The 17,812-nt window shown below is 54.4% G+C and overlaps 3 protein-coding genes across 3 annotated transcripts; all 3 read right to left on the bottom strand.

Moving 5' to 3' along the window:
• On the bottom strand, positions 1-1,773 carry An15g07930 (uncharacterized protein; the record flags this gene model as incomplete). The annotated part of the gene is made up of 5 exons (XM_059744845.1): positions 1-462; positions 523-639; positions 692-1,005; positions 1,078-1,154; positions 1,218-1,773. Coding segments are annotated over 5 exons (1,526 nt in total), but the record flags the coding sequence as incomplete, so codon positions are not given.
• A 1,031-nt stretch (positions 1,774-2,804) lies between these two features.
• An15g07920 (uncharacterized protein) lies at positions 2,805-10,964 on the bottom strand (the record flags this gene model as incomplete). The annotated part of the gene is made up of 10 exons (XM_059744844.1): positions 2,805-2,916; positions 3,000-3,670; positions 3,729-4,037; positions 4,115-5,933; positions 5,988-6,049; positions 6,115-7,722; positions 7,776-8,905; positions 8,966-10,202; positions 10,290-10,558; positions 10,625-10,964. The coding sequence occupies 10 exons, from the start codon at positions 10,962-10,964 to the stop codon at positions 2,805-2,807; spliced, it is 7,557 nt and encodes a 2,518-aa protein (XP_059602655.1).
• A 1,120-nt stretch (positions 10,965-12,084) lies between these two features.
• On the bottom strand, positions 12,085-17,776 carry An15g07910 (uncharacterized protein; the record flags this gene model as incomplete). The annotated part of the gene is made up of 2 exons (XM_001397275.3): positions 12,085-17,367; positions 17,417-17,776. The coding sequence occupies 2 exons, from the start codon at positions 17,774-17,776 to the stop codon at positions 12,085-12,087; spliced, it is 5,643 nt and encodes a 1,880-aa protein (XP_001397312.3).
• Between the last annotated feature and the right edge of the window lie 36 nt (positions 17,777-17,812).

The raw sequence follows: 17,812 nt of genomic DNA, 5'->3' as shown, positions 1-17,812 counted from the left end.
CGTGCTGTGGTACCCTGGCTGCAGTAATAGATATGCACCGTGGAGGGCTTCTCTTCCCCTTGAGACTCGGTCAGCTTACGCCTCTTTCGGCTTGGGATATCAGCGAGGAAACCAGTCAGAGGTTCGGTGACCCATTCATTCCCTTTCCTTATCAGAAGGACTGGATCCGCATCCGTGGAACCCTTCCTACGCTGCCACGAGTTAACGGGATCATAGCGATTCCGACAGATCATAGGCTTCGGCTGGTAGTTCGGGGCACCACCCCGATGCCACACAGGCACAATCGATCCCTGTGGCGGTGACAGCCAGTAGGGATCCGAGTTTAGTCGGTAGCCCTTCTTCGCGGCATGTTCATCGTCAAACTGACACCAGTCCGAGGACGCAGCCAACGTTCCCACACAAGTAACACCCTGTTGCAGGAAGGACCAACGCACGGCGTAATTTAGCTCGGCCTGGGCGCGGCTCTGCCACCGCAGCTGCTCATAGTCCGGCAGATCCTCCAGTTCTTGAACTTCCGCGTACTCCGACTTTGCACGATAGGCGTCGATGTCAAACCCAATGGCTTTGACCACCTCGGGCAGGGCGTCGAAGCGGAACGTGTCGGCCAGGTTACGCACTCCGATCTCCGCATCCATGTACCTTGTCAGGGTCAGCCATAGTCATAAACCGATCATGAAGAGAAGGATAGTACCATCCGATAAATGGCGTTGCCGTATACTGAACTCCACCTATATCAAAACCCAATCGACTCAGAGCTGGGAATTGGTACCACCTAAGGCCTAATTCATTGAATTCCGGGTAGTCCGGATGTTGGATCTCGATCAACCGACGGAGGGCGTCTGGCACCTCCACAAGAGCTGGTGCGTCGTTTTCAGCCATGGCAACAATTGGTAGAAGATCCCATCGGGTCTTGGCCCGTGGCGGCGTCCAGCCCAAGTCAATAATGTCTTGGGTCAGCTTGACATTACTCGGGTCACCCAGAATAGAGCCATCTTCGAGCTCGTACTGCCGGTTGCGAAATCCGGTCACATCAGCACTAATAGTCATCGCCAGGGGAGAGAGGGAAGGAGAACGTACACCAGCGAAGTTCAGCACCTGTTTGTTCCAAAACATCGGACCACTGCCATCCACAGACTTCGGCGGAAAGACAAACACTGGAGAAGACGTTTCAGATCACTATACGATACAGTGGCAAAATTATACTGAATTGATCCTACCTGTCGGCTTAATCTGGCCATGGTTGAAGGCCTTCGTGACTTCCCCAAGAAGTGCTGTGGCCATTCCGACGCTGGTATGAATATGTCGCAGGTCACACAGTTCCAGGTCTTGATACCGGGAGCGCATGATGCACTTGCGCGAGTTCCTCCAGGCCAGTCGCAGTCCATAACGAAGTTCTTCGGGGCTCTGTGTCCAGATCGAGGTCGTGTCCACTCGCTTGGACTCCTGCTCCCAGACGATTGTTTGCTTCGCCGACCGAGCGATTTCCTCCAGAACTTGTGTGCGCCTTTCTAGGTAACAATCCTCAGTGTACACGCCATCCTGCCACAGCTGCCAGAGAAATGCCACTGCTTCATTCTGCACCACTTCAAGGGGACGATTCTCCCCGACTTTTGGCTCATCGCTGTGGATGAGACGTCCAGCTTGGCAGAATTGGTCTGTACAGCCAGTCGGGGCCAAGATGGGGTTCTTCTCGAGGATCCGTTCATATTCCTCGAAGGGGCACCGTGTGGACGGCGTGGCCCCTCTGGTTTGACTGATCTCCGTACAAGGCATGTCCTTCTACGCAGGACAGCTCGAACATGAACAGAAAGCTTATTTCACGGCTTGAGGGCAAGTCTCTCGCCCACTTCACTGCCCAGGAATATGGAACTATTATGGAAACGGGAATATACGGACAGGTGGCATCTGAGCGGTCCAAAGTGCGGCAAAGATGTGCCACAGATGGATCGTGATCCACAATTATGGTAGTATACTATAGTCTACCCATTGGGAAAAGAGGCTTGGTCTAAGCTGTGTTGAGGCGAATCGTCGGTGTGTTGGTCGATCCACCGTTGTATTACAGGCCAATGGTGGGAGGTCGTGTGCCAGTCTTAATTCTTTCTGCAGTCCCCTGTTAGTCAATGTTTCTGGGCTGCTTTGAGATCACCATTCTGGCCTTTTTCACTCTGCTGCGCATTTCGTCAGATAAATGTACTCTGTAGTTAACTGGACTCCGATCGTAGGACAGCCAATATTGAAGCACACTACCGGACCAACAACGCTAATCATACCTGGATGCCTAGCTTCTGGGTTTCAGTCCGGAGACATCACATGTTTGCGGCTAGTCGAAACTGTCTGGGCGATGTATCTCCACTACGCTAGATGTCTAGGTTGGCTGTTAGATGGTCCTAGTCTAGGCTCCCCCCTAAGGAGGCCCATAATGGCCTGATTACAGAAATAAGCATGGCGGGGAGGGTAAAGCCTTAACCATCGACGAGTGGTCTTTAGGAGTACTTAGTAGTTATTGCCCATCCCGCAATCATCCTAACAGGGGAGGTGTATATTGGATGGAATTGAGAATCATTTGGACAGGCTATCGTTCTGCTCAACATTCTGTTTATCCCTGAAAGGAAGGTCGCTGCTACGTTGCCTATTTGGGGCCAGTGCCACGTTCCTGCCTCGGTACAAGTCACCTGATCCTCGGCCCGCCTTTTCCTCCGATTGTTGACAATAGATGCCTGGATACCTCAATGTTTCCTGGCTTGTCTTTCGTGGCGTCAATCATGCAATCACATTTTGCCCGACGCTTTTCTTAAACATGTATATCAGTATTTTTTCTTAGTTTTCCCCGGAGCTCCGCCGGCAAGAATTGCGACGCATCTGCCGCCTGCTGGGCCAACTGGGTCATGGCCATCTCCCCCAACAGCTCCCCCGATCCTATGGACACCCCCACTTCCCGTTGGAACCAGGCCTTCAAGTCCACCGTCACCAGGGAATCCACCCCGTACGAGCCCAGCGACCGCTGGGGATCAATCTCCTGCACCGACAGAGCCATAATGCGCGCCAGTTTGTGGACGATGGCTCGCGTCACGACCTCTACCGCCGCCTCCATGGATGATGCCTCGCGTAACCCTTGCGAAACCGGAGCCTCGGCCGCTTGTTCGGCCGTTTGGGACCTGCCTGCAATGGCCAGAAGCGGGGAGAATAACGGATGGGCCATGAATCCGGGCAGAGGGATGGACTGGCGTTGAAAATCCCGCGCAGATCGTACTCCGACCACTGTGTGGCAGGTCTGGATGCTCTGCGCCGCCCCCCAGGCAGGGTCCATATGATATTCCAAGATAGAGAGTAGAAGGTCTTCTGAAAGGGCCCCGAAGGCGAACGCGATGCGGAGTTTATGCTGATTCTCCGCCACCCAACCCACACTCAGCACGCTGCCCAGACTGACAGAGGTGGCCGGGTAGCCCTGGGTCACTAGTTGACCCGCAAAGGCATCCAGAAAGGTGTTGGCGGCCGCATAGTTGGCCTGGCCGCGGTTGCCAACGATCCCCGCCGAGGAGGACAGCATGACAAAGAAATCCAGATTGGACTTGATGGGGGCCAGGGCAGAGGCCACGTTGATGGTGCCCTGCACCTTGGGTGTGATAGCCCCCAGGAAGCGAGTGTGGTCCATATTGGAAAGCATCGAATCCTGCGGTCCACGTTAGAACCGCATCCCGCACATTAGTTTATTCGAACCATGCACCTACCTCAAGAACCATGGATGCCTGGAGACAGCCCCGAATGGGAGGCATGGACGCCTCACACTGCGCCATAGCTTTCGCAACGGCCTGTGCATCGGTAGTATCACAAATCATGTCGGACACTGCGCATCCCGCGGCCCGCAGATCGGCACACAACTCCCGAGCCGCCGCACTGCTGGCTCCAGACCGCGAGAAGAAGATGAAGTGCTTTGCGCCCCGGTGATGCATCCACCGAGCTACACTCCGTCCGAGGCCCCCAAACCCTCCAATGAGAAGGTATGACGCACTGGGGTCGAATTGGTGACTGCCCAGTGGCTTCAGTGCCACCTAGCGATTTTCTGGTTAACGAAGCGAACTGGCTGGAATCATGGGGCATGGGGTCCAGAGCTTACTGGAATGGGGTCATTGGGGAGTGGCTGGATGACCCAGGGGCCACGGCTCCCTCGTCGAATCTCGGACAGGACCCTTTGGAGTTGCGAGTATCCGACTCGGAAAGGGGCGACAGGCCGAATGGTGGGACTGGCGAGGAGTTGGGCGACAGTGCGTAGAGTTTGTCGAATGGATTCTGGTTTCAACTGTGACAGTTCCCGCATGTTCACTCTATAGTAGGACTGGTTGCTCGGCGAGTTGACTTGCGAGGGGAAGGCCCGTGAACCTGAAATATCCACTAGACGGCCAAACGGCGAGAGGCATGACAGGTGTAGAAATTCTAGGCCATCGCGGCGGAGGTTGAGCAACACATCTACACCCTGTGTGCTCGTCTGCGTGCCGAACTGCTTCTCAACAGAAGCACTGTCAAGGATGTGGCTCTCCTCTACCCCGTACTCCGCTAGTGTCTGCCGCTGTGCATCAGTCTCCACTGTCGCGTAGACTGTGGCTCCGAGCATACTGGCGACTTGCACGGCAGCCTGACCAGTGGCACCGATCGCGGGATGGATCAGGACCTTCTCTTGCGAGTCCAAACGAGCCACGGTCACCAGGCTATGGTACGCCGTCACCCATGGCAGGGGTAGTGCCGCTGCATCCGACAGTCGAATCCCATCGGGGATCTTGGCCACAGTGGCTGAATGGGTGCGGAAGAAGGTTTGTAGGGCACAACTTGGTCCCGTACGCAAAGCCATCACTTGATCACCGACCTGGATTCCCTGCACCCCATGGCCGATCTCCACAACGGTCCCTGATCCCTGATCACCGAAACCATGACCGGGAATGAGTCGGCTCAGTTGGTCTGCGTCCTCCTCATCCAGCCCGGCGGCATGGATCCGAATTTTTACCTCGTCAGGGTCCAGAGGTTCGTGCGCCTGCGGGTCTTCGATGAAGTGAAATCCGTTTGGTTGCTGAGATCCGATAGAAGTCAGCTTGATGGGGTGGTCGACCGTACCGAGAGGTACCTGTCGAGACCGGGGTCGCGAGCCCAAACCGATACACTCATTAATTCCCGCCGCTGGGAACAGGCGGTTGGTGAGCAGGACACCGTTGCTCCCCTCGATGCGATATTCCGAGTTCGGCGGCACTCGCTTGCAGGAGATGAACGCGTTTTCGCAAAGACGAACAATCTCGGAGGAGATGGTCAGTGGAGTAGGCCGCGATAGCGATACTGACAGCAATATGATATTAACATTATCATGCTCCCGCTCCCATCGCGTACTTCGAACGAGCCCAGTTGCCAGCGCAGATTTGGGGACGTCAGTTGGATCACACGTGACCCACAGTAGCTTCTGGAACGACGTGAGGATAAACTTAACCCTGTCGTACTCGCTGGAGGTCAGCTCCGATAGATCAAGGCCCTGGCACCCAACCAGTACGATACCAACTGTGTCTGAATGGTCGAGGGAGATATCTGCAAGGTCGACCACGGCAGCAGTACAGGATCGCGGCAGCCGGTCAGCGACTTCCAATGCGAGCTGTTGTTGTCCCGGATAGGTAGATGAGTAGATGATACTGCACGGTTGGGATCCATCTAGAACCTTCGGCATGGGCGAAGCCACAAAAGCTGACATTTCGTTGATCCCATCGTCGGTATCATTGATAATTAGTCTGGGCCGCAGACCAGCATTCTGTAGCTCCTCGGTCCAGTGCTCCTTAAGGATGAGGGGATTGGTCTTCCGGTAAGGCTCCACGCTGCGCCACCAGCCGGGTAAGAGGCCGAAAGGCAGTTGGGAGCACATGAACTTGGGTTGGATGTTTTCTATCACGATAAGGTCACCGCCTCTGTGGTCAAGTCAATGATGAAACGTCTGTCCCTGGGGAAAGGGGCGGACTTACTCTTTCAGTAATGCTCGGATGTTCTTTAAGCTGACATTCAGGTCGGCAGTGGCATGAAGGACCTGGTCCACACGTCAGTCCTACTCATCAGGTTGTTGGCAAGGGTGCAGGGGGAGGAACAACATACATGCGTAGCAATTACGAGATCGTATGAGCCCAGTTCGAAGCCCTGTGCGGCGGGATCCTGCTCGATGTTCAACAGTTTGGGACGCAGGATATCTGCCCAGTCGTGGAATCGCGCGCGGGCTTTCTCGAAGAATGCGGCGGAGATGTCGGTGAAGTCGTAGGACGAGACAGAGGACACCAACCCCCCGCCATCTTGTGCCTCGGTCGGCCTCAAACTGTCGAGCATGACCTTGGTTGCACTGCCTGTGCCAGCACCGACTTCCAGGATTTTGATGCCGGTCTGGGCGTGGGCCAGACAATGCAGGTACCCGGCCACCGCGGGAGCAATTTGTCCTGGAAGGCCCTCTTCATACGTCCGCTCCATGAGATTGTCTGGGCCGAACATGACTTCCAGACAGTCAATCTTCTGCTCCAAGATATCTATCATGCGGGTGCCCACGCGCACCAGCAGCTCTCCTCGGGCACTCTGCCGCGCTACTCGATCGAGCAGAGATTTTCGGCGATCTGGATCGGCCCGGATGCCATCCAGCAGGGACTTGTCAAGTAAGGGAGTCGTGCCATTGTTGATGGATTGGTATTCCTCTTCCATCCAGTCCATGAAAGCCTGGTGATGAGTTGGGAGTGGTGGCAGCCCCGTTCGGGTTACATACTCTTTTGCCTCCTGTAGGAATATCGCCGAGGCTAGCTGGTATCCCTCGTGCTCATCAAACGTGGGCAAGTGCTGTGCCGCGTCTACCGGGGCAGAGTTGTGCAGCGCGTCTGCAGAGGCGAGGAGCTTGACATCTGGTCTCCAGTTGACGGTGTAGAACGACTCCGCATCCACCGCATCATCGTTGTTCGCAGGTAGCTGCACCAGATCGAGGCCTTTGATCTGAATGTCTTGGTCCCCGACGTTTGTGGTGATACTCACATCGCACGTCCACGTCGTTGCTGACGTACGCTGCCTTCTTGCAAATGACTCGAATTCACGGGCTCCCGTGTCATTGGGGTTAACGATCACCACCTCTTCGATGTAGTTGGTCACCATGGGACTCTGTGAAGCCTCGCATAGATAAAGTAGGGCGTGTAGAATGCTTTCAAAGGAGCAAGGATGTAAGGGGTACTGATCGTGGGCCTGGGGAGCTATGCTAGGGGCTGTGATGGTCGCTGTGCAGGCTGTGCGGTCGGGCGACACCTTCATGGCCTGGATATTCCTCAGGTTTTCCCCAAAGTCCATGCCAGCCGCTGTAAAACCGTGATACATCTGTGCGATGTCCACTGGCTCGGCGCACTGCTTTCGCAGCGCAGTGTTCACACATAGATCAGGTGGTCCGGTTTCAGCTCGAACCGAGCCAACACAATGCTCAACCCAGGTCTTCTCCGCAGTGTCATAGGAGATGATCCGGAACGTTGCCCAATCGGTCGCCCCGTTGGCGCGCACATTCGTTGGGTAGATAGAGACCTGTATCTCCACGCCAGAAGGGCTATCCGGCACCTGTAAAGGAGCCAGGATCGACATATTCGCTATCCTTACCCTGGGGATGGTCATCGTCCGTGCGACACGTTGTTGCAGAGCCTCGGTAGCCATCAATATATATGCCACCCCCGGGAAATGGATTTGCCCTTTCATCTGGTTGAGTCAGTATTAGGGGCTCAATACGTTAGTAAACTGGGAAGCCTCACTCGGTTCATGCGTAGCCAAGGCAGATCATCTGGCCTGAGGACATTCCGCCATCGTTGCTCATAGGGGTTGCTGTCTTCGACCGGTACTCCAAGCAACTCATGTCGGTTGTATGTCGGAAACTTGACCTGCTCAATCCGACGCGAAGTCCCACGCACTGATCTGGAGTGATCAAACGCATAGCCAGGCAGGCCCGTCAGTAACATGGGAATCTTCCGCGTTCCAACGCGACGGTCGTTGATGGCGGCCAAACTGATCTCATGACCGGAGCAGAACATCATTCCAAGCGTGTGCAAGATTGTAGATCCGTTCGTCTCGTAACGTTTTAGCAGACTGCCGTACTGAACGGACTGGTATTCGGGCACTTCGGCGAATGATTCCTTGATTGCACTCCGCAGCGTTGAGTGTGGGCCAATTTCGATGAGTGTATCCTCTCGTTTGCCTGTCGTTCCAGGAAACTCCATGGATGCCAGAAGGGCAGTGCAAAACCGAACTGGGGAGACGAGGTTTTTTACCCAGTACGAAGCCTGCTGAACGTCTCCAGCGGGCACTGGCTGTCCCGTCACCGACGAGATCATCTGGATGGAGGCATCCTTATGAATGGTATCACCCCCATCCAAGATTTCACCCAGTAAGCTCAAGTACTCCGGTGCAGCGTCTTGCATGTAATCTGAATGATAGGCGACTTTGACGGGAAGCATGCGATTCAGGGCGCCAACATCATCAAGCTCCAGCTTGAGCCGGAGGATATCATCATATCGACCTGTCAGGGTCAGATTTCTCGGGCTATTGTAACAACCAATCTTGACAGATGTCGGTTGACCCTTGTTGACGCGGGCCACCACTCGCTCCAGTTGATGGACTGGCATGGCAGCTGCGAGCATGCGACCCTGCCCGTCTGTTCGTCGAGCACACACTTTGCCTCGACAGAAGGCTACTTTCCATGCTGCCTGCCGAGAGATATGTCCTGCGCAATATGCCGCAGCTATTTCGCCCGAAGAATGTCCCACCACCGTTTCAGGCACGACTTTCCAGCTGGCAAGAAGGTCCACCAGAGCGACTTGCACGGCAACACAGGAGGACTGCGCGAAGGTGGGCTCATCCAACTCCCCTGCTTTAGAGGTCATCCGTTCTGACTTGCGATTAGTCGTCGTTGCCCTCAAGCCTCAAAAAGAAATCTGGGTAGACTTACCAAATAAATCCCAGCCACTGCCCAGCTCCCTCAAGTACGCTGCGGCCTCCTGTATTCTCCGCCGGAAAAGCGGATATTTCAGCATGTCACACGCCATGCCTGCCCAATTAGCTCCCTGTCCGGTGAAGACAAACCGGATGGGCTTGGGAGCAGATGACTGGCGGATAGCCCGCGAATGCTGCAAGGACTCGCGGAGACTGGCGATGCTGTCTGCCACATGGTAGCTGCGCCAGTCGAACCGGGTGCGCTTCTCATTCAACGTGTGGCACAGATTGTTGAGCAACCGATCCTCTCCATCTGTATCCGCTGTAGTGCTCTTGGAATCTAGATACTCTGCCAATGCAGATGTATTCCGCTGGATTCCCGCTTCATCAAAAGCCGATATCACGAAAAGCCGGCTTGTTGACCAGGACTGGACGGACTGATTGGAAGCATTGCCAGACATAAGAGGCTTTGACAGCATTGGGGTGGTTTCCAAGCTAGTATCGACTTCAGGCGCGGGCAATGCTCCAGGGATATACTGACCAAAAAGATCCGCGAAGAACCCCTCCACGTCCTCCACCACAGCATGTGCATTTGTGCCGCCAAATCCGAACGAGTTGATGGAAGCTCGCCTGACATCCCATCGCGGCCAAGGGGTTGCCTCTCTTGCAAATTTCAGGTCATCGCGTTGAGGAATCTTGGGGTTCAAGCTCTGCAAGCCTGCCACTGGGGGTATCATCTTCGACTCTACAGCCAGTGTGGCTGAGATCAGCCCCGCCAGTCCTGCGCCACCTTCCAAGTGTCCCAGCACGGATTTTACCGATCCAACATAGAGGGGCGAATCGCGGGCAACACCTAATGCAGCTAAAATAGCCTGCACTTCCAGGGGATCGCCCACCTGCGTACCCGTACCGTGAGCTTCCACGTACCCAGTGCGTCTCGGATCCAGGTCCGCCACTCGATAGACATCGTGGATGAGCCGTTCTTGGGCCGAGGGGTTAGGCACGGTAATTCCGGGAGTCCGACCGTCTTGGTTTGAGCCCGTACTGCGAACAATAGCCCGGATGCGATTGCCATCGCGAAGGGCGGCTTGAAGGGGTTTAACGATGACGGTTCCGACGCCTTCGCCTCGCCCGTAGCCGTTGGCGCGGGCATCGAAACTCATACTTTTGCCATCTGGAGAGAGGACCCCAAGACTGGAAAGGTACAACGTCGGCCCGGGGTGCTCGATGAGATTAATACCGCTAATGATTGACTAGTCCGTAGGTTAGCATAGGGTCTTCAGAGGTTGCATGACCAATGGAGAAAGAATATATTTTGCTGGTGGGTAAGGCTATCAGACCATGGCGGACTTCCCGGCACGAACGTCCATACAGCCCTGATGAAAGGCAACCAAACTACTTGAGCAGGCTGTATCGATTGTTTGGCTGGTCCCTTGGAAGTCATAGAACCAGCTGACGCGGTTTGCCAGGATGGACGGGCTTGTTCCGGTGCCTTTGCCCTTAAGGGACAGTAGAAGGTCAGAGTTGGCTAGCGCGAGGTGGTCATTGTTGGAACATCCGACGAAGACAGATGTGGGTGATGATATCGCATTCTTCAACGGAATACCAGCTATATTAAGGATACATCAGTCGGACCATGAGCTTTGGTGGTGCCAATGCTCTAAGTAGAACATACCATTCTCGAGGGCGTGATACACGTTCTCCAAAAGCATCTTTTGCTGCGGATCCATAGCCATGACGTCGATCTCCGACAGCTGAAAAAAGGGGGAATCAAATGCATTCAGATCACAGTTCAGGAAATAGCCACCCTTCGAGTAACTGGTGCCGGTTGCCTCAGACGTAGGATGATAGTAGAAGGAGGCGTCCATACGGTTGGACGGCATTGCGCCATGCATGCACCTGGCAGCCATGACCTGCTCGTAAAGTGCCTCTGGGGAGTCAATCCCATTGGCGTACTTGCATGCAAGGCCTATAATGGCCAGAGGCTCGGATTGGGGGATCGGAGCGGACGACATGATGTGTGGACAACTTTTTAGAAATTCGACTCTGAGGGTATAAGAGGCAGAGGGGTCTCCGTAAGGTGCTGTGCAACGAATTTTTTATACGGAATCGCATCAACGTGACTTCCAGGTGTGCCCATCATTACTGGCGTGTAGATGTCCTCTACACGTCAACTGTGCATATTTACACGTCAATGGACGACCTGGGTAACTGGCCCAACAGGTACTTCTATCGTGAAGAGCCCCTGCTAACGGGGTGAAAGTTGCCCACAATCCTAAGAAGTATCGTTCTCTCCATTTCACACACCTGAAGCTACTCAACCCAAACCATTTTACTCTCTTATTCGCTTAGCTAAATTATGGACCTCAAAAGCCGTGCCGAAACCTTCCTTACCACCATCGTAAATCGTCGGGAGACAGCTTCAATCGAGCACTACCTTCACCCAGATGCGCAGTTCAAACACAATGATTTACCTTCCATGTCCACTGCAGAGCTGCTCGCGTTCTGGCCACAAGTCCTAGATGAAAGTCCAGACTTTCGTGTCCAAATTTTGGCGACCATTGCCGAGGGACTCCGTGTATGGGTGTATTCGCGTGTGGAGGGAAGGTTAGGAAAGGGAGTAATGGATGATGTGCATATGCTCGAATTCGATGGAAACGGGCTTTTGATCCGCAGTCGGGGGATCCAGCGGGAAGTGGTTGAAGAGATGGAGAAGTAGCACCGACGACGGCTCAACTCGGTTGAGGTGATGGTGGTAATGGCAGTGCTGGTCTCATGTAATATAATTCCTGTTGGGAGCATACAAGTTGTCGATTGAGTGTTCGCAGATCGAGCAGCAGGACAAATCGAATGACCAATGGTTGGGCCTGCCTAAGGCGATATGGTAACCTACCCTAGGACCATCAAGTACAAATTGTTTTCCTTCCCCTTTTTTTTTCTTTTTCCTTTTCCTATCTTCTCTTTTCTTTTTTCTTTTTTTTTCTTTTTTTTTTTTTTTTTTTTTTTTTTTTCTTTTCCTTGGGATAGTTTTCTCCTGTATTCCTTTTGCGGAAGTTGAAGTGACGAGTCTGATGCGTTTGTACCTGGTCACGAAACTATCTAAACATAATGTGTAGTGATGTTATTACCAAATAGTCAAGTATGTCTCAAACTTGCCAACTCTCCAAGACTAGAGCCCAACACATCCCCCGCCGTAAAGTGAAATCCGTGCTGCTTGGCCAGCGAAGTCAACGCCAAGGCGCCTAGGGAATCGCCACCGATATCCGTGAACAACCCATCCATTGGTATGGAAGCCACGGACAAAGATCCATCTTCGCCGGTAAATACCTGTCTGACCAAGTCCTGCAGGACAAGCTCGTTCTCGTTGAGCGGCACTTCTTTCAGATGGCTGTGCGTCAGCCCTGGCGTGGCTTCCGACGAGGAGGCCAGGATATACGTCTGGTATTGTTCTGCGCTGAGGTCCCCTGCCAGACTTTGCAAGGACCTGCGATCCGTCTTCTGCGATGAAGAGAGCGGAATTTGAGTGATAGGGATCCACACGGTTGGTACCATGTAAGGAGGCAATCGGCTCGCCAGAGTATCCCGAAGACGGCTCATAACACTCCGCCAAGCAGGTGTCATGGAAAGGACCCCACAGGGCTTCGGACTGTCCTGTTTCTCTGCCAAGAATAGGGCCAGTGCCGGGTTATGTTGCGAATTGATAAGCTCCACCACAAGTTCCCATGTTCCGGCCAGGGTATGGTACGCGTGATATTCCACCTCGCTCAGTTCGAGTCTCTGGCCGCGAAGCTTGACCTGCCTGTCTTTCCGCCCGATGAACAGCAGAGACCCGTCCAGCTTGGGGGAATACTGCACCAAATCGCCAGTCTTGTAGACCCTCACTTGGGAGAGGTCACCATCGTGGTAGTCACTCAGCCAATCTGGTACCGGTGGGAATGCTGCCTGGGTCTGTTCCGGACTGCCATGATATCCCTGTCCCACTATAGGACCCTCAATTATCAACTCCCCCACCGCCCCAATGGGGAGGAGTCGGGTATGGTTCTCTGGATCTACGACCCAGGCGTGACAGCCCCGCGCACAACCAATGTTACGGGGGTCTGATTGTGTAGTCAGGCTGGGTCGTAGCGTCGCCAGGACAGAACATTCCGCTGGTCCGTATGCCTGCATCAGATTCACCCGCGATGACCATCTCTCAATCTCACTGCGGCGCATGGACTCCCCCATTAGACAGAGACGATCCATAGTGGGAAAATCCTGCGGGTCAATGAACCGGGTCACGCTGGGAGTTAACCAGGCGAAGTTGGCCCGTTGTGCCGCGACAGCCTCCGCGAGAGATGAGGTTCTCTCCGGGTCAGAGAGAACACATACACAGCCACCCGCCATAAAGGTGCTCAAATGTTCAATGATGCTGGCATCGAAGGCATACGAGGCAAATTGCAGCACCCGCGTTGCGGGGGTAATTAGGGCGGCTGGTATGTGTGCCTCTGCACCACTGCCGTACGAGGCGTGGCTAATAAGGACGGCCTTCGGCCTGCCAGTCGATCCGGAGGTGAACACAGCGTACAGGGTAGCGTCTGGATGTACCACAGGCAGCGCTAGTGATGGACCAGGCAAGCCGATGATGGCATCAACAATGAGGGGATTCGATACCAAGCGTTGTGCCACGTCGGCGTGTTTGCTTGAAGAAAGTATAAGAGTTGCGTCGAGCTGACAGCAAATCGACTGCAACCGCTCCACAGGGAATGAGGCATCCAGGAGGACAAATGCCTTTCCGGCCTTCATTACAGCCAGCATGGTTACTGCCGTCCACTTAGACCTCTCCATGAGCAAGGGTACGAACGAGGTAGGTTGGCCACAGCGTTGCAGTATCTGAGACGCCAGGCTCGATGATAATTCATTAAGGGCTCTATAGGTTATCGATCCATCCCACGAGCATACAGCCTCTTTTTGGGGGTGAGCCAGGCATTGCCTCTGGATAGTCTCATGAATGGTGAGCCCGGTCCGCGGGATTGGAGGATTCCACTCTTGCAACTGCTGTTGATCCTGCGGGCTGAGGAGCGAAATCTCGCCGACTTTACAATCTGGAACTGCATGTATCTGACGGACGGCATGAGCAAGCTGGTCGAGCAGGACTTTCACGTAAGCGTGCTCGAGCATGTTCGGGTCAAAAAATGCCTGGCACTGGATCCGATCTTGATCCAGGACTTCACAGGATAGCGTCAAGCCATATGAAAAGAGGTCGAGTAGTTGCTGGTCATCCGTTATTTTCAGTATGGTAGAGTGGCCTCTTGAATCGGGCGCGTGTACAATTAAGAGATTCTGAAAGTTGCAGGCGGCTCTGGTTTCGCGGCTGATGCGTGCGATATTCTGAAGGCCTCGTTGCTCGTAGGGAAGCATCGTTGCGGCATCGTCCTGCAAGGCTTGAAGAGCATCTGACACCATAGCAGAGCCGTCGATGCGGACCCTGAATGGCACCGTCGCCAAAGTGGGACCGATCAGGCTCTCGATGCCCTCGACTCGTGCGCTACGACCGGTGGATACGGCACCAAACACGACATCAGCATTCCCCGTATGCTGGGATAAGACGAGTGCCCAGCAAAGGCGCAGTTTCGTGGTAATTGTGACATGAGTCCGGCTCAAAGGGAGCAGGATGATCCGCTCGCTCGACTTGGTCGGACTGGGGAGATAGTTGGGTTCAGGAGTGGGAGGAAAAACCGTCGGATCGGCATCGGAGAGCTGGTGTCGCCAGAACGCATCAACCTCCTCCCTGGGACAGGTGGAGACGTAAGATACAAAGTCTTTGAAGTACTGAGGCATGACTGGCTGTCCCTGATAGGCGTCCTCAACTGCTCGCACTAGCAAGGGGCCTGACCAGCGGTCGAAAACCGAGTGATGCATTGCGAGCAGCAGGCGAGAGGGCTGATCGGCTGCTGATAGCAACAGCGCGAAGCGGACTAGTCGAGTGCCTAAACCTAGGGGATTGAGCTGGTTCATTCTGCGGAACTCAGCTTCACTCTTGACGGACTGCCATTCGATTGATTCGTCTACCACGGCCTGGTGGAAGCCCTCGTTGGTCAGGCGTACGATGCGTGTTCGGAGGATTGGTACGGCTTTCACTACCGTCTGCCAGGCCTCCAATAGGCGACCCAAATCCACCGTAGGAGAGAGGTTCTGCGCCATGCTGAGGATATAGGCACCCGTTCGCTGTGCCGACAGTGCCATCAGACCTTCTTGCAACGCTGTACATGGATACACATCCTCGATGGCCAACTCGTCTATCCCACATTGCTGTGCTGCTACCGACTTCCATGGAGTAGGATCGAAAGATGCGATAGGCTGGGATTTCGAACGCTGGGATCCTTGTGATGCTTCCTGTTCAAGATGCGCCCCTAACTCTTTCATTTTCGGGTAACGAAACACATCCTGTACGGTCAGGGAGAGTCCATGTCGACGGGCCAAGGGTACAAGGTGGATGGCGAGGACGGAGTCCCCGCCGAGATGGAAGAAGTTGTCGTCTGGTCCGATGCTTTCTGCCGGAATATTGGTAAGGTCTGCCCACAGCCCTTGGATCTGCCGCTCTAGGGGTGATAAGGGGAGTTGCTCGACAGGTCGAGGTTTTGTCATAAGCTGCACCAAATCTGCTCTGCTCATGGCCTCTGCCAGTTTGCGGAGCACATGTCTATCGGCTTTATTCGTTCTGGTTAGCGGAATGTGGGACAGAGGAACAAATACAGTTGGGACCATGTAGCTGGGTAATGATTGTTCAAGCACAGAGAGAGAATTCGTAACTGTCTCTCGAAAGCAGTCATTGGGTGGGCAGATCAAGGGGGCCTCTGAGAGGGACTCCTGACCAGACACGACCAGAAATGCCGTCAACATCTCGACCTGATCCTTGGTAGTCACCAGTTCCACCACTGCCTGCGCATCTTTGCAGGAGTGGCGTACCTGTGCCTCAATCTCGGGTAGACTGATCCGATTGCCGCGAATTTTGGCATGGGCCTGTCGTCGTCCAACAAAACTCACAGAACCATCGGAGTTGTAGCGCACCAGGTCATTGGTGCGGTATAGTCGGGTGACTTCCTGCGGACGAAATTGGGTCATCCAGCTTGGGGGCGGTATGAAATGAGCTGCCGTGCGCTCTTCATCGTCCAAATAGCCTTGCGCCAGGAACGGCCCTTCCACTAGTAGCTCTCCCACCGCACCCACGGGCACCAGGCGGTTGACATTGTCCGGATGGGCAATCCACACACCGGGGATGGTCGGTCTGCCCAGAGTTCGGGCATCACCCGTCGGAGACAATCCGGTATTGAGCAGACACCAGCCAGCGGTCTCTGTTGTGCCGTACGAGACCGTTAACCGAAGATGCGTGGCCCATCGAGCAACCAACTCCCGAGAGAGGCTTTCGCCCCCGACAGTGACACTGCGCAGGTCTGGCAAATCGTGTGGGTTCAGGTCCGCCAGCGAGGTTGAGGTGAGCCAGCAGAACGTGGCGTGGAGCTCCCGCAGTGCCCCCGTCAAATCAGTGAGTCGCTGGGTCTCGGATGGCATACACAGACAACCTCCCTGGCTCAGCGTGCCAAAGATGTCGCAAAGACTAACGGCAAAGGTGAAAGAGGTAAATTGGAAGCACCGGGTTTCAGCGGAGAACTGGTTTGCCGCTGCGTATGCGCTGATGCTCATGAACAGTGCTGTGTGCTCTAGAATGACTCCCTTGGGTGCCCCGGTACTTCCTGACGTCCACATTAGAAATGCAACGTCTCTATGAGATGGGCCTGGGGCCTCTGCTGGAGAGATCTGGTGCTGTAGAAAGGAGGACATGTCGGGGCCGACGACTACGACCTCCACTCCATCCATTTGGAGCAGCGAAGCGTGTCGCTCGGTCGCTATGACAGCCTTTGCATCGCAGAGCTGCACCATCGACTGTAAGCGACTTCGAGGATGAGACGGATCTAACGGAGAACATGCAGCGCCCGCCTTGAGAATGGCCAACATAGCTACCACCGCCCAGGCGGACTTGTCCGCACAAAGAGGAACATATGTGCCTGAAAGATCCAAGGAGCGGAGGTACTTGGCTAGAAGTGTTGAAAGAGTATCTAGCTCCTGATATGACAATGTGCCATCCCAGGAATCAATGGCTATGCTGTTGCCGCGTTCAACGGCTTGTGCTGTGATTATATCGTCCAGACAACCTTCTGGTAGCGCACGTCGGGCGACAGCGAACCGGTTGAGGTCGGTAATATTGCGCTCACTGAGAACATCGATGGAGCCAATGGAGACTGTGCGCCCTTGCAGAGCCCGCATTATGGTCTCTAAGGTACTGGCAACGTTGGCTGCCTGTTCAGCGCTGAGCAGATTTGGCCGGTATTCCAGAGACAAGCCTCCCCCGGAAATACTACCGACCAGCACCAGTTGAAGACGCTACTGTGATTAGCTACCTCAATTCGACAACATCATCATGGATACTTACTGTGGGAATAGGTGTCGCTCCCTCCTGTGAGAGACAGAGGCCCGTATTGACCTGCCGTCCATCCGAGGTCCCACCTTCGTGGATTTCAATGTCTTTCCAGGAGAGGTCGCGGTTCATTTTTGCGTCTACGCAGAACCAATGCTGGTTGCGTAGACAGGCAAACTCAACAGCCTCTTGTTCATTGTACGTGAATAGAAGAATGGCCCACGCGATTGATAGCTCCCGGGCCCATTCGCCGTCAGGTCCATTGCTTAGTGATATCGGGCTGTCTATACCGAGCGCAACCGAATGGAGCGTATCGTCCTCAACGAACTGTCCATCAGTAAGACAAGGGAACATATAGCCAGTTCTCAAATCCATTTCCGGAAGAAAAGCGAGACTTGTTTTTGGATGTCC

The sequence above is a fragment of the Aspergillus niger genome (assembly GCF_000002855.4).
Source record: "Aspergillus niger supercontig An15".
NCBI classification, from domain to species: domain Eukaryota; kingdom Fungi; phylum Ascomycota; class Eurotiomycetes; order Eurotiales; family Aspergillaceae; genus Aspergillus; species Aspergillus niger.
This window is presented reverse-complemented; position numbering and strand designations above follow the sequence as displayed.